Genomic DNA, 17247 nt, shown 5'->3' with positions numbered 1-17247 from the left:
ACCATATGTGACATATTTGACCCTTAATTCTAGGAATATTTCATTGTATCAATTTACTCCTAATTACCATATATGTTGTAATCAGTCTTTATGCTTTGTATACTGTAAATGGTTATAAATAGAATATACTCACCACTTCACAAGTGTGGTGGTTTTCATCAACTACCACCAATTTTATTTAGCTGTGAAAAGAGTGATGGAAACAAGCATCATACAAAATATACCAAATAACTTTCATTTGCAAGTATTAAACCACAGTTCATAATGCAAAAGAACAACAGCTACCATCAACATCCTGAGTTAGTCCAATAAAATCTGGTAGAATGAGAGAAATGTGCTAAACATGAGTGGTTCTAAAAAATATCTCCTCGTTGGGCCATGAATTTTTTAATGGTAGTGCTTCCTCTCAAAAAGCTCATCTGGACCCCATGGAAACTCTTTGTTACGAATATGCAAATGTGAGTATGGAGGAGGCTCATCGTAATGGAGATCACCCTTCGATAGGTTATAAATTGCTAAAGCAGAGCATGAAACAATGCCTACATATGTTATCTTTTCCCATTTCCCCATCTCACGAGTGTTGTCGTGATGAGCAGAGGATGCAAAGGTGTTCTTGGAAGGGGTAGAGGGTCGGGAGGCACCACGAAGAGCGTTTGAAGACCAAATCAGACCATAGCCATCGCCATTTCTTAGCTTCCTTATCCTCGTTCTGTTGTAGCAAGCTTGAAGTACTTGATTATTTTTTTTTCCATGTCGTCTCTCGATTTTCTCTCTTCTTTAAATAAAACACAATGTTTCATTAAGATGATGTGACAATTACCACCGATTCACGGGCCGATTGTATTTAGCATTTTTCTTTTTGTAAAAGGAATAATGTTACGTGTAATTGTGAAGTACGTAAATATCGTATAATCGTTTTGAAAAAAAGTAAAATCTACTATTAAAAAATTATTATTATTTTTTTAATGTGAATTCCATATTTTCACTTTTTTCAAAGTGATTACTCGACACTCGTGTACTCATGACTGCAACTATCATTTCTCTTATAAAGGTAACACAATCGCTTCAAACAAGTCCGATCTAGAACCACCCAACCCCATGATTGAAGCACCAACAAAATGAGACTTCCTTTCACAATACTCGCCCGATAATCCACATTACAATCGGATTTCGGACACATCTGAAGAACCTTCTGACCGTCGCAAAAGCCAGGAATTTCCAAAGAATCTACCACTTGTCCTAAAAACATATGGTAATCAAACGTTTAATTAGATGTTAAAAGAAATAGTGCTAAATCCACCAAAATCACATATAATACATATTTTCTCTAAGCTTTAATCAATAACAGAATTTATAGTTTTTGCTGACCCAATAAAAAAAACATATGCTTAAGATGTAAAAAAGAAGAAAAAAAAAAAATCCTTTTTAAAGTACTTGGTCTGATAAACTCATCTCATATTTGACCAAAACCCCAAGGCCAATATATGAGCACTCTAATAGTTGATTGGCCATAATTATTGCTGGGGAAAAAAATTAACCAAGCATCTAGAAGGAAAACATGGCACTCTGCTCTCCTGCCACTTAAACGTTAATAGCCACCTCCTCTGAATCTGTCCTGCATCTCAGCTGCCCTGTCCTCTTTCAACTTCTGCACAATTTCAAGTATCTTGGGGTTGAAGAAACGGTCATGAACATACTTCCTCTCCCCAGCTTGAATCTCTTTGATAGCACTAGGATACGGGTTAGGAGGAGGTTTCTTCCCTTGAGCTCGTGCAATCTGCTTTAAGCGAGCATACGCCTTCTTCTTTGCTTTTTTCTCCACCCGGTATTCCATCTAGACATCAAGAAACAGCTGTTAAATTAAGCGAGGGTGGGGTTGGGGATGAAGAACGGAGGGCGCACATTTAGGAAAAGAGATAAATCCAAGAGTCTATAATACACACGTCAGCTACAGCCATTGCTTCTTCCTCACTAACTCCCTGCTCCTTCAGGTCAAGCACCCGCAAACCAAATAAACGAGCCGGAGGTGGATTGTAACCACACAACCTGTAGAAACAGGAAGTCTTAATGAATTAATGTTTGAATCATCGTCATTTGAATCCAGAGAACTAATTCCCTATTTCTAAAATGATCATGATAAGACACTAAACCTAACTTCAAGTAAATTGTACAGTTGAAAAGTCCATGACCTGAAATTGAGGGTTTTATGCATATTATTTGATAGTCAGGAGTTTAATATCAGATATAGACCCACATATCACTAAGATTGATTATGAAAATTAAACAAATCTTCCCTTCAAAAAGATGGAAATCAGTTTAAAGTACATACGATAGAAAAAAACAAAAATACTAGAAAAACTATTTGATAGCCACCAATGACCGGGAAACAAGAAAGGACAACTTGAACATCATCATAGAGCACAAGCAAACCTTAAGTATGGCAAGTAACTTATTTCTTAATAGTTGACTCAAAGTATTTCCGATACATTCAGTTCCTAACTGACATGTCTGAGTTCAACTCAAAAAATAAAGATCAACAGTCCCCATCCTGAAAAACATTTCTGTTCATTTCATTTAACTAATTTTCTTTCCCATTCAGCTCCTAATCACTCCTAGGCATCCAAAGCAGGCAAAAAAAGTAAAAATCATTTCATCAAAAGTTTTAGTAAACAATGAATTTAAAAGAGTTTGCATTGTTAAAATCAAGCAACTAGTCTACTTATGTGTTTGCAAGAATATGCAGGTGTGCACACATGCAACCACAAAACGCTTGTAAATTGAGGTCAGCAACATTAAGAATTGAATCCAAGCACACAGATAGTGAATTCAACCTGTATTACAATATTAGCAAACATTCAAGGTTGCCAACAAAAGAAAGTAGCATGCACTTAAAATAGACATAAAAAAAGGCGATAGTTTTGTTGCCATCTCTTTTCACAGTTTGAAATTTTCTTGATGAGCATACTGCTGTCGCCTTAGGAAACCCAAGTTCATAGCATGCAACGTATGTTTACAAGCACATTATAATTACTGAACTGAAAAGTAGATACCAAACATTGCAGAGAGACTTAGATATAGAAATAAAGCAATACTTGATAGCATCTTCATGTTTCGAGTCCGGATGTTTCTGAAAGAACTTTTTTATATAAACATCCTCAGGTAGACTGATCCTTTTAACTTTCCCATCAGCACGAGGAAATGTTGCAGGTGGTGCACTGCACATAAATTAGCAACATTCTCAAAATTTATGAGCGGCAGCTTAAGGAAGATATGACTAATTTTTATAGAGGTATTTTCCTTTGATAAGTAAAGAACGTGGATCAGTAAACAGATTCTTAACATGGGCATCAATGGCATCAAAAGCTTAATTTTGATAAAGAAGCCATCACATTAAGAATTCGTGAACTCAAAAACAAAAGAATAAGAAAAACCTATATTTATCATCACATTAATGAAATTGAAATACGATGCCATACTCCAGGAACTAAAGTCTTAATTTGATATACGTATATAAGCAAGGCTGAAATACAATTTTGGTCCTTGAAATTTAGCTTTAGATGGAGTTTCATTTTTAAATTTTAAAAAGCAATTGAACAGTTTAGAAGGTAGCAATGCCATCATCACTTCTATTAGTCATGAATCACATTTGAGTGACGGAAGGTTGATGAAGCACAACTACAAACAATTGGTGGATGGAAGGATAAAATTGTTCCCAGCGACGCAATTCAAACTTTGTAAATTTCAGGAATGAACATCCGAAATAGGTCAAACTGCAAAACTTGACTGTAAACAGAATACCTTCAGGACACGTAGTCTTCTATTATATCATTCACCAATGTGTTCTTTAGTAATTAAACATCTAAATCGGCACAGAAATACCCAAACAAACATCTTGACAACCTTCAACAATCAATTTAGCAAGTGAAGAAACGAAAAGGCACAAATCTGAATTTGGATTGGTCAGATTTGAAACCATAACGAGACAATGGGTCCAGAAATTAAGAAACTTTAACGTACGAAGCCCAGGGAGCTCAGAAGCTCCTTGCTCTTCTTTCCAATCCCACCATTTTTGTATCATAGAACCACAGAATAATATAAAATAAAACCTAACTTGAAAACCACATAAACATAAAACCTAAAACTCACTGAATTCAACCATATGAATAAGAACTAGACGTGAACGACTTTCAAAGTCACATAGAGAGAGAGAGAGAAAGAGAGCGCGACGAACTGTTCCATGGCTTTGAGCCAGACGGGCTCAGCCTTGGCCAGGCCCTTTACGAGCTTTCTGGTTCGAGTAAGCAAATCCCCTTTCATGAAAGACATGGCTGCCTCTTTCGCTGCTCTGCTTCGAGTTCTCTTCTCCACTCTCTTCCGACCATGAATATGAAAGTACTGAAGAAGAATACGACGACGTATGCATCCATTTGCAGCTGAGATAGATCTTCGAGAAACCTAGATGGGCTAGATTAAAAAAACAAAAAACTATACTTGGATCTGGGCTCAGACGCAACATGCCGAGATTCTGGTCCTGGGCCAATGCGAAAATATGCCTTACTATAGTCCACCTGCCGTGGGTCAACGTTTGGATGATGGCAAATAATTTCCCTTACTTTTTTATTGTTATGCTTTTGGGTCAACTTTACGCTTCTGATAGATTTTTTTTTTTCTAATAATTTCTCATATTTTACTCTACGTGGACATAAAGTTTTCTTCTTCTTTTTGTTTTTTTTTTCATTGGGTAATATTTCTGCATATTTTTGCTAATGAGGTATCGAAAATTATAGTTAAAAATCTAAAGATATATGGATATAGAAAAATGATATCTACAGTCCAGTTAGGATATGTAAGTCGCCTCCTTAATTTAAAAAAAAAATGAATTTAAGCATAAAGGAGTCTCAATCTCAAGTTGTCTATACAACAGAGTCAAACACATCAACAAATCAAGCATGAACAAGAAATAGAATAAGCTCACAAATAAAGCTAGCTCTTAGAGTAATTTTATACATCACTTGAAAAATTCAAAATTGGATGCTCAAAAAGAATATTTTCTCATAAAGTATTAAATTGCATTTTTCACATGTTCATGATATATTTAAATTATTAAAAGTTTAAAATTTGAATTTTTTAAAGATGATTAATTGTCATTTTTCACATGTGCATGACATGATTAAAAGTTTGAATTTTGAAAATTTGAAAAATGATTGATTGTCATCTTTCACATTGTGTGGATAATATTTCTGTATATTTTTGCTAATGAGGTATCGAAAATTGTAGTTAAAAATCTAAAGATATATGGATATAAAGAAATGATATCTACAGTCCAGCTAGGGTATGTAAGTCTCCTCCTTAATTTAAAAAAAAAAATGAATTTAAGCATAAATGAGTCTCAATCTCAAGTTGTTTATACAACAGAGTCAAACACATCAACAAATCAAGCATGAACAAGAAATGGAATAAGCTCACAAATAAAGCTAGCTCTTAGAGTAATTTTATACATCACTTGAAAAATTCGAAATTGGATGCTCAAAAAGAATATTTTCTCATAAAGCATTAAATTGCATTTTTCACATGTTCATGATATATTTAAATTATTAAAATTTTGAAATTTAATTTTTTGAAAGATGATTAATTGTCATTTTTCACATGTGCATGATATGATTAAAAATTTAAATTTTGAAAATTTGAAAAATAATTGATTGTCATCTTTCATATTGTGTGGGTAATATTTCTGCATATTTTTGCTAATGAGGTATCGAAGATTGTAGTTACAAATCTAAAGATATATGGATATAGAAAAATGATATCTACCAGCTAGGGTATGTAAGTCTCCTCCGTAATTTTAAAAAAAATGAATTTAAGTATAAAGGAGTCTCAATCTCAAGTTGTCTATACAACAGAGTCAAACACATCAACAAATCAAGCATGAACAAGAAATGGAATAAGCTCACAAATAAAGCTAGCTCTTAGAGTAATTTTATATATCACTTGAAAAATTCGAAATTGGATGCTCAAAAAGAATATTTTCTCATAAAGCATTAAATTGCATTTTTCACATGTTCATGATATATTTAAATTATTAAAAGTTTGAAATTTGAATTTTGAATTTTTGAAAGATGATTAATTGTCATTTTTCACATGTGCATAACATGATTAAAAGTTTGAATTTTGAAAATTTGAAAAATGATTGATTGTCATCTTTCACATTGTGTATGCTTTATTTGAAAATTCTGAAAAGTGATTGATGCTCTTTTTGACATATGCAAAAGGTATGTGATTTTGTTTGAAAATTTTGAAAAGTAAATAATACTTCTTTTGTCATATGCGAGAAGTAGAAGATTTGATTTGAAAATTTTGGAAAGTGAATGATATTGTCTTTGACAATTGCAAAAAGAAAAACTTTTATTTGAAAATTTTGAAAAGTGAGTGGTGCTCATTTTTTACATATGAATTTTTTTAAATTTGAAAATGAAGTCTCGTATACTTATAAATAGTTTAATTGAGATCTTCAAATACATAACAAGAGCATACATACATCAATTCTAAATTTTACAACATTCATGCATAGCTTTCAATCTCTTTTCTCTAAGCATTGAGCTTTAACCCTTGTTCATTTTGAGAGAGATATAGTTTGAGCTGTATTATTTTTATTTCACTCGTTGAGGAGTATTTTTCTGATAACTTACCCACTATCAGCTCTTGTAAAAGGATGCGTATAACTCTTGTGGGTGTAGAAAGTGTTCTACATAAGAAAGAATTGAATCGCCACGTGTAAGTTAATCGTAAGTGTAGAAGGTATTCTACACGGACTCTTTGTAGCGGTATTGCTCAAATGTGTAATATGTTTCTATCTCCACCTGAAAGAGGTTGAATAGTGAATTGGGAATACTCAAGGGGTAGCTTGAGATGATCAGGACGTAGGCAGTGAGGCTGAATCTCGTTTAAATGCTGAGTTTGCTTCTCTCTTACCCTTACTCTTTATATTTACTGCTACTTCATATTTTGTTCATATTTTATATTGTGTATTTAGTTTATAATTGTCAATTTTAAATAAACCCCATTCACCCCCCTCTTTTGTTAGACATATGGGCAACATTATATTTTATGTGAGAATTTAAAAAAGTTATAATTATGAGATAAGATGAGATGAGATGAAATATTTTTACTATTCAAACGGATTTTGAATTTAATAAATCATTGTACGTATAAAACTCATGAGGTGGAAGGCCTTAATGTACAAAGATTAATGCGGACCCAAACAATAATGTGATAATAAAATGATGTGCAGCAAAACCTCCTCCCCTTCCAAAAAGATAAAAAGAGGAATTATATAAAAATGAATAACAAACATGATCTGATCTGCAACGTCGTACGTACGTTTGTAGAAAATTCATGTATTGTCTCTCCTTTTATTTGTTTCCAGGTTTCCAGTACAGCTCGTGCGTACTTAATTCCTTCCTAATTAATTAAATCCTACTCATCATCATCCTCGTCTTCGTTTTCATCATAGTTGAAGGGTAGAGGAACAGACTTGAATGCACGGTACTTGCCAACATTGTTCAAATGCTCATTCTCCAACCTGATCATGTTGTAAATCACCAGAAAAATCGAGAACAAAATATATTTACACAAAAGCTGTGATCTCAACAAGTATAAAGTAGTACTCTTGGTTACCTGAAGAAATTCCAAATTCCACGACGAATGATTTCTAGGCTGGCTAAAAGGGTGATTAAAGATTCTGGATGCATGAAAGATAGCTCGAAACACAAAACAGTTCTCAACCAGGCAAACCTGAGGAGGACATTCAACACCTGCATATAATATTGCCATGAACTCAAAAAAATTGTGAGTACTGCCGGATGCTGATGAAAACTGATCTCCGTAAGTACTGAAGTCGTTCAATTACTCACCATGGCTCCAAAATAGACACTTTTGTGAGGGATCAGAAGCTTGTCTCTCAACCAGCGGTTCTTGGATTGCCGTTGCAGGAGTCCCCAGTCGAAGAAAAGGTCCCAATATGTACTGATAATTGATGCAATGGCTGAGAAAACCCATGCTAGCGTCTTCCAACCCGATGATTTCTCGTCAAGGCTGGAAGCTGTTCTCATGCAAACGGCCACAATTGTAACAAAATATTTCAGCCCGTTGTATCCTTGCATAGCATCTTTCTCTTCGCATAGGCGACGGAGGCACTGACAAAATGAAAGGAACAAGTGCATGCAACATTATATAATAATCATTTTGAGTTGCAGCGAAAGGTTAAAGCCCTCGTGCGTCTCAAAAGTTTAACCCGGACCGCCTTGCGTGCAAGCCGAAGGTCAGTTTTCAAGACTAGTTCGCAACCCATCTAAACTCATCTCACTACTATTCATTACTATTCATCAATTTTAATTCACAAATATCACTACTATTCACAATCTATCTTACTATTATTCACAATTTATCTCAACTCATCTTTGAATTTAAACGACATTTATCTCAAAAATCTAAGCCATAAGGAATGGATGAATTTAACAATTTGATTGATATTCTCCAGTAGTGAGCTGGGTACCTGAAGGAATCGAGACCAGTATGGAATCACTGCAACAATGTAGAAGAAAGCTTTGTACATGTCGCTGTCTTTGCAAGTGTTTTCTCTGTGCTTGTAGTCTCCCCAACCGTAGTAGCATATGTAGAACTCCAAACTTCTAAAGGCTTGCACCTGGCTAGTAAGCTGATCTGCCAACAAGAAATCTGGGAGTGTGACCTGTCGTATAAAGAAACTCACAAACTTTTATAAACGCCCACCTCAGTTCAATGTCATTCTAAAACTCTTGCATCATAATCAGTTGTCGACCACAATACGTACCTTGTACAAAGGAGCACAGATACAGTGAAAGAGACGTGTAAGGAAGAAGAAACGACTTGAGCGGTACATGACGTTGAATGGGCAGAAAAATATGATAACTACAAGCTACAGATCAGAAAGATCAGAGGATAAATTAATTCTGTGTGTGTATTCAGAATTTAGATTGGGAAAAATTAGGTAATATTTAAAGTTCTATTATATATATGCTGATCTTACAAGAAGCAAGCCAAGAGGCAAAAGTTCAGTCAATTCTTTGTAAGCTTTCGTTTTTGGGTCCATTTCCATGTCAAGGTTTAAGAGGACACTAGCTAGGGCTAGTACTGCAAGACCAAAGCTGAGGAGGAGAACTTGTCGGTACCCCAACTCGGTTCCTTGCTTGAATCCGAATATGAAGGAATAGTTGACTCGGTACCGCCTCCAGAAGTATATGTTTGCAGCATACAGTACTGTGTGAAGAACGATGAAGCCAAACAAGCTGCGCGAGCGAGGAAGTTTATAAATATTGAAACATTGTAATACAAGAGAGTTTTTAATTTCCAGCTCTTTCTTGGAAATATTGAAAGCATGCCGCGTGTTCATCTGAATCTTTTATTTTATGTTATTTATTTTTAAAAGCTTAAATGTTCTTCTCATCATAGCATGCAAATTAAACTTATGCCCCGTTCGGGTCTTGTGAACCAGGGCATAATTTTTGATAGAGCTAGTTAATTTCAAGCTTGTGTGATAAGATCATCAGTTTATCTAAGTTGATAGGCCAGCCAGCACAAGTTTTAAAATAAAATAAAATAAACAATTTAACTTTTTCAAATTTCAAAATAATAATAATATTTAAAAAATATATTCTAACAATATTTTATTCAATTTTTAACTTTTATTTTAATTCATCTACGAAAACAAATGAGGCCTTAAGCCATTTTAATCTCTTAACACAATTTTTCTGTCTTCTCCCTGCTCTTTAATTTTTCATATGCTGTGAAAGTACTAGTGATCCTAATTAAGTTCTAATCATAATTATTCCTCATTTGATGATCTTCTCATTTAATTAAATACTTTACGGAATGATCGGTTCGTTTATTAACGAGAAGTTTTGGTCCACACGTGAAGGAGTGTTGAAATGTGTAATCTAAATAATTAAATCCGTCTAATACTATTGGTTTAAATCTTTGGGATAATTAATGATTAACATTATAAATGCATAAACAAACATGGAATTAAGTAGGATTATGTTGCAGTTCTTAATTATAAATTTGTTGGAGCGGATCAGATCATATGTATAAATATATATATATATATATATATATAATATATTAGGCATATATAGAGAGAAATGAAGTACTTAATTACCTATATAGGGGAAACATGTTATCCATGTAACGAGTCGCCCCTTCCTCATACATGATTTTACGAGCACGTATAATTAAAATAAGAGCTAATATCAGAGCTGCTGTGCCGCCAGCCAAAAAACCTGAAATTAAAGTTTTCCATTAATCATGACCATGAGATGAGATCCAAATTAAGGCAAAGAAATGGCCGATCACATGATCATGATTAGTTCATATCGATGGATCAAAGATCTTGCGTACCCATGGAAAATGTTATCCGATGTCTTTCTCTCTTTGCCTTGGGTCTTAAGATGTTCATGCCTCTAATGCGGTTAGAGTTGGAGAAATGCTTGATGAATGTAGCTTCAGTCCTTTCCATAAACTTGGTAACCTGCAATTGGCAAATGGCAGCAGCTACGTACATGATCTGAGATTCAGACTATATAGAAAGACCGGACAATATTATAAATTAATGCAATATCGGACAAATTAATTAAGCAAATAATTAGTAGCTAGCAACCCCCTTTTCGCAAGCGAAACTTAAAGGTCTGAGCCGGTCGACCTTGATCTCCTCTTAATTTCATGCACTTCACCTAGGCCGATTAATCTAGAAATGATCTCACCTCAACAGAGCTGCCGAGGAAGGAGTTATCCACCATTTTCATGTAAGATTTTGATGCATCTCTTGAAGTGATCTGCAATGTTAAATATTACAATTAGGACCAAAGTATCATTAATATATATTGCATGTCTAAGTACTCATAGAAAAGGCTAGAAAAAGCTAGCTAGCTAACTAGCTGTAGTACTTCTTCCATCACAGCAAATGTTAATTTTTGCATTTTTTTACTTAGTTTGTTGTTTTTGATAATTAGCTTGTCAATTGGTTTTATATTTTAAGTTAGTCACATGGCTGTGCTGAAGACACACACACATATATACTTTGTATAATCTTTTTGACTTTTTAGTGAAAAGTAACTAGAACCTTCCAGTACTTTCATCTGTTATGGTATCAGATTTTTCACATCCGCCCAAATAGAATTGTCTCAAGTACGCCCTTCGTCTTCCATGGTGCTAACCTCATCTTCTTTGATTGCTGATGCTGCTAGTCCGTATTTCTTGCATCCAAGTGATAACCCTGACGTTATTCTTATCACACAACTTTTGATCAGTGATAACTATCACACTTGGGCTAGATCCATGTCCATGGCATTGTCTGCGAAAAATAAGCTAGGGTTTGTCGACGGTACAATTCTCAAACTCGTTAATACTATTGATCCTATGTTTTTTTCTTGGACATGTTGTAACAACATGTTTATTTCTTGGATTCTCAACTCTGTTTCCAATGAAATTTCTGCTATTGTTCTTTATATAACCACTACATGTGAGATCTGGAACGATCTCAAAGAGAGATTTTCTCAGAAAAATGGACCGCATATTTTTCAATTACAAAAGAGTATTTCCACTCTTTCTCAAGGCCAACTCTTTGTGAGTGACTATTTTACTAAGTTGAAAGCCCTCTAGGATGAGTTGCTTAATTACAAGCCACCTCCAGCTGTTCTTGTGACAGTTCACATTTTGAACAGCTATGTTCAACAAGAACATGTTCTTCAATTTTTTATGGGCCTCAATGAGTCATTTTCATCTGCAAGGGCTCAGATTTTGTTAATGGAGTCTTTGCCTCCACTTAACAAAGTTTTTTCGCTGGTTTTACAATAGGAGCAACAACGTGATATTTCTATTGAATCATTGTCTTCCACTGAGGCACATGCCTTTGCTCTTATGTCTGATATTCTCGTATCTAGAAAGTCTCCATTCAAAAAGGAACGCCCAATTTGTAAACATTGTGGGCTTACTCGTCATATGATTGAGAAGTGCTATAAACTCCATGGCCAGGATACAAACCTAAATCTCGGCAACAGTCCATGGCCAATCAAGTTGTTCTTAGTGACAACTCTTCCACGACTGCATCTCTTTTTTCATTAACTCAGACTCAATATCAACAGCTATTGGATATGCTTCAATCCAGTACATCCTCTAAATCTACTCTTGTTGTTAACACCATACCTTCTACTTCATCTCCAATGTTTGGTATATTTTCTCATACTAGTCATTCCATTTTCTCATCCACCAAAAATGCTTTATCTATTTCTGATTGCTCTTCCTAGATTCTTGATACGGGAGAAACAGACCATATGGTTCCATCTGTTACATTTTTTCCTCTGTCACTTCTACTATTAATACTATTGTCCAACTTCCCAATGGGCATTGTGTTTCAGTTACACATGTTAGTACAGTTCGTGTTTTAGAACATCATGTTCTTCAAGATGTTTTATGTGTTCCTTCCTTTACATTCAAGTTAATTTCTAATAGCAAATTAACTAAATCTCTCACGTTTCCTTTTCTCTTCTGATGTGTGCCTTATTCAGGACCTGATCCATTGGAAACTGATTGGAGTGGGTAGACAAAGAGGAGGTCTTTACATGCTGCAAGAATCATGCTCTTCTTTTTCTCCTTCATCAAATTTATCTTGTATCTCTAGTTCTAATAATAAATTGTAGCCATATACTTTTTCTGCATCTTTAAAATGTTACGTGTTTGAACTTTGTCATAATAGGTTGGGACATCCTTATGTTTCTAGAATGCATTTTCTGCATACATTTGTTCCTAACTTTGTTATATCTGCCTTACCATGTTCAATTTGCTCATTAGCTAAACAAAAAAAAGCTTTCATTCCCTAATAATAATAATTTCTCTGAATTGCCTTTTGATCTCATTTATTGTGATGTGTGGGGACCATTTTCCATTCCCACTGTTGAAGGCTATAGATTTTTTTTAACTATTGTTGATGATTATACATGTGCTACTTGGGTTTATCTTTTTAAGAGCAAATTAAGTTGCACTTCTTGTCCAGAATTTTTTTCATATGATCAAAGCACATTTCACTGCTAAAATTTTTTTAAAAAAAATCGTACTGATCATGGTATTGAATTTTTCCTGTCTTCCTTTCTCACCTCTAAAGGATTCATAAAAAAGGCTGTGTTGAAACTCCACAGAATTTTGTGTGGAGAGAAAACATCAGCACATTCTGAATACCGCTTGAGCTTTAATGTTTCAATCTCATTCGCTTCTTCATTTTTGGGGTGATGCTATCCTTATAGCCACTCATATCATAAATAGACTTCCAACCCCTGTTTTGAAACACAAATCTCATTTTGAGCTTTTGTTTCAAACTTCTCCGTCCTATACTCATTTAAAGACCTTTGGATGTTTGTGTTTTGCTTCTACACTACATCGATCTCAGATCGAATTTGATCCTCGAGCTTGTAAGTGTATATTTATTGGCTATCCTTTTGGTAATAAAGGTTATAAACTCTTAGATATTGCCAATAATCAAATTTTTATCTCTCGACATGTTGTTTTTCATGAACATGTTTTTCCTTATAAAGATGTCAATCTCTCATCTCTTTCTCCTGCCATGTCACCTTTAAATCCAATAATTCCTTTACCTCTACTTGTTGAATTTTCAACAATAGATCCTTTAACTGTGTCTTCAACAACATCTTCCCCAAATCATGTTTCTCTTGGGGACTCTTCTCCTCCTTCTAATATTCCTACTTTCATACCAAGAATCCTATTGTCCAAGTTCATAATCCTAATATTCCACCCGTTCATCCTCGGAGATCCAATAGAATTAGAGGTGCTCTTGGTTACTTGCAAAATTTATATTGTAAATCCTCTACTGCACACTCTACATCAGATTCTAGAACAAGTATCACCTCTTCAATGACACAATATGATCTTTCTAGCTTTCTTTCTTATCATCGCTTGCCTCCTAATCATAAATCCTTTGCATTAGCCATTACTGCTGGTATTGAACCTGAATTTTACCATCAAGCAATCAAGCACTCTCATTGGAGAGATACTATAGCTGCTGAGATTGCAACTTTGGAAGCCAATAATACTTGGATTGTTACCACTTTACCCTTTGAAAAACATCCCATAGGATGTAAATGGGTTTATAAAATCAAATACCGTGCTGATGGCTCCACAGAACGGTATAAAGCTAGACTTGTTGCAAAAGGTTACACCCAAAATGAGGGACTGGATTATTCTGAAATATTTTTCCTAATGGCTAAAATGATTACTGTTAGAACTTTACTTGCTATAGCTACTGTCCAAAATTGACATTTAGTTCAACTTGATGTGAATTATTCCTTTTTACATGGGCATTTGTTGGATGAGGTCTACATGAAAATGCCATCTGGTTTTAATATTAAGGGGGAGTCCAAAGTATGCAAATTGACTAAATCTCTATATGGGCTAAAACAGTCTCCACGCCAATGGTTCTCAAAATTCTCTAATACTCTTATTGATATGGGTTTTGTGCAATCCAAAACTGATTACTCACTTTTTACAAAATCTCAAGGGTCTTCTTTTACTGTTCTTCTTGTCTATATTGATGATATTGTGATAGCAAGTAATGATATCAAATCTGTGGAGTGTTTGAAAATCTTGCTTGATCGAAAATTTAAACTCAAAGATCTTGGGTAGCTTAAGTATTTCCTTGGTTTGGAGCTAGCTAGATCTCCAGAAGGGCTTTCTTTGTGTCAAAGAAAATATGCTCTTGAGATTTTGCAAGATGTTGGCTTTCTTGGGGCCAAACCAACCTTTTTTCCTATGTAGTAGAATCTTAGACTTACTAAAAGTGATGGAGAGTTGTTGACAGACCCAACAGTTTTTCGAAAATTGATTGGTAGGCTCTTGTATCTCACTATTACAAGGCCTGATCTTTTCTATTCAGTTCATCTGCTCAGTCAATACATGGACAAGGCTAGACAACCTCACTTGGTAGCAGCTTATCACATTTTATAGCACATTAAAAACACTCCAGCACATGCTCTTTTCGTTCCAGTTGATAACTCTTTTAACAATTAAAGCTTTTGCATATTCAGATTGGGCATATTGCCCTGACAGCAATCAATCTACAACTTGTTTCCCCGTATTTCTTGGTGATTCTTTGGTTTCTTGAAAATCAAAGAAACAACCAATTGTTTCTCGTCCATCCACTAAAATTGAATATAGATCAATGGCATCTACTACTTGCGAGATTGTTTGGCTTCTCACCCTTCTCTCTGATTTTCATATACCTCATACTCAAAGTGCTCAATTGTTTTGTGACAGTCAAGCTGCCCTACACATTTCAGCCAACCCGATGTTTCAAGAACGCACCAAATACATTGAGTTGGATTGTCATTTCATACGGGAGAAGATACAAATTGGAGTAATCAAGACTTTTCATCTAGCATCACAGCGCCAACTAGTAGATGTGCTCACTAAAGCCCTTGGACATCAACATTTTCTGCAATTAATCACCAAGATGGGAGTTCACTCCATTTACTCTCCATCTTGAGGGGGAGTATCACAACACATGTTAATTTTATGTATTTTTTACTTAGTTTGTTGTTTTTGATACTTAGCTTGTCAATTGGTTTTATATTTTAAGTTAGTTAAGCGGTTGTGCTGAAGACACATATATATGAATATACTTTGTATAGTCTTTTTGAATTTTTAGTGAAAAGTAACCAAAACCTTCCAATCCTTTCATCTATTATCTTCTCTCTTTTAATTACGTAGAATAGATAATAAATTTAAGTGTATAAATTCAACAATTCCTATTAGTTTAAATTTTTTTTTAGATGATTATTTTTGGTGCTTTAACATTGCAAATTTCACCAAATTAATATTATATGCATGAAGTACTAGAATCTACATATATGTACCCTTCAAATTATATCTTTTAAATGATCCAGTACCTTAGCAGTCTAGTCCAACTCCTGTATAATATCCTAGCTAGCTAGCTCCAAAGAGATTTTTGTAAATGACCAAATAGATTTTGGCTAAGGATCAATATAGGTTGGTATATAATTTTTCTCACATCTCCTTGATCTTCTAGCCTACGTACGTATGATCATATACGTTGTTAGGGTGCTCATTGGAGGGATGAGGGTGGTGCAAATAAACCCTAGAGAAGAGGGATATGACGCACGAGGAAAAGGGAAATCTAATCTGTGAAGTCGAAGGGAACTGAAGCTAAGTGCAAGTGGTTATGTTAGGGCATCTCGGAACGACATCGTTTGGGAAGAAAGGAATGAAACACTGCATATGAGATAAGAGCTTGTAATAATCTGTGGTGTCTCAACACTGCGTTTCACTTACTTGAAATGCAGTGTTTAAAGGGTTGTGACCCTATCTTTGTTTTACTGTTATTTTTCTCAACATTTGCTATCATTCACTGTTACTGTTATTTTTCTTATTTCATGCATTACATTCTGTTAGGATGTCAGAGTATATAGGGAGGATGGGGAAAACCTAGAGGGGATTAGAGAATCAAGAACTTTCTAGATTAATTTGTAGAGGTTGGGTTGCCCCGAACAGACCCATGACTCTTTTCCATTGAATGAAATCTTCCCATCTTTTACGTCTTCATCTCTTCTGAAGCTTTATCCTTCATACATCTTCATTTACGTTAACACTCTTTCAGCAATACACAAGCAGGGCCTAACATTTGGTATCCAAAGCCTTCATCCTGATGGCAGACAACACACGCTCCAGGCAGCAGCTAGAGGCCCTCTAAAAGCAGGTGGATTCACATCAAGAAGTCATGCAAAATGTGCATGGAAGGTTAGATCATCTAAATAAAAGATTAGAACAACTTACTGATATGATGAGAACTATGATGGCACACCAGAATACTAATGTTAATTGAGAGTTACAAGTGGGTCATGAACGGGAGTTACCTCCCAGGGGTATGGGTAATAGGGGAGTCCATTTGGATTTTCACCATTTTAATGGTGATAACCCAGCAGGGTGGGTTTTTAAGGCCACACAATATTTTGAATTCCATCAAACACCTCCTGCCTAGAGGTTACTAATGGCTTCTTATAAAATGGAGGGTGAGGCCTTAGTGTTGTACCAAGACGCTGCAGATTCTGGATAGTTTACTTCATGGGAAACATTTGTGAAGGCCTAATTTTATGGTTTGGCTCTACGGCTTACGATGACCCTATGGAAGCACTC

The 17247-nt window shown here is 35.0% G+C and overlaps 2 protein-coding genes across 3 annotated transcripts in view; both read right to left on the bottom strand.

Annotated features, from left to right (window-relative positions):
- Positions 1-1253: 1253 nt before the first annotated feature.
- On the bottom strand, positions 1254-4410 carry LOC121254674. Its single transcript, XM_041154798.1, has 4 exons — positions 4232-4410; positions 3093-3215; positions 1944-2046; positions 1254-1834 (listed from the first exon to the last, which is right to left on the bottom strand). Exons 1-4 carry the CDS (start codon positions 4324-4326, stop codon positions 1589-1591), a joined length of 567 nt encoding a protein of 188 aa, XP_041010732.1. The 5' UTR covers positions 4327-4410; the 3' UTR covers positions 1254-1588.
- A 3036-nt stretch (positions 4411-7446) lies between these two features.
- Positions 7447-17247, bottom strand: part of LOC121254672 (phosphate transporter PHO1 homolog 3-like) — a 30799-nt gene continuing 20998 nt past the window's right edge. Inside the window, exons 4-12 of one of the 2 annotated variants that reach the window (XM_041154796.1) lie at positions 10794-10865; positions 10432-10561; positions 10193-10313; positions 9065-9323; positions 8849-8953; positions 8552-8746; positions 7911-8192; positions 7675-7811; positions 7447-7579 (exon numbers count right to left, since the gene is read on the bottom strand). In XM_041154796.1, coding sequence (XP_041010730.1) covers positions 7474-7579; positions 7675-7811; positions 7911-8192; positions 8552-8746; positions 8849-8953; positions 9065-9323; positions 10193-10313; positions 10432-10561; positions 10794-10865 — 1407 coding nt within the window. In that variant the 3' untranslated portion in view covers positions 7447-7473. The remainder of the gene's footprint in view (positions 7580-7674; positions 7812-7910; positions 8193-8551; positions 8747-8848; positions 8954-9064; positions 9324-10192; positions 10314-10431; positions 10562-10793; positions 10866-17247) is intronic. The other variant, XM_041154797.1, reaches the window with a different exon arrangement.

Source organism: Juglans microcarpa x Juglans regia, chromosome 3D, assembly GCF_004785595.1.
Source record: "Juglans microcarpa x Juglans regia isolate MS1-56 chromosome 3D, Jm3101_v1.0, whole genome shotgun sequence".
NCBI lineage: Eukaryota > Viridiplantae > Streptophyta > Magnoliopsida > Fagales > Juglandaceae > Juglans > Juglans microcarpa x Juglans regia.
This window is presented reverse-complemented; position numbering and strand designations above follow the sequence as displayed.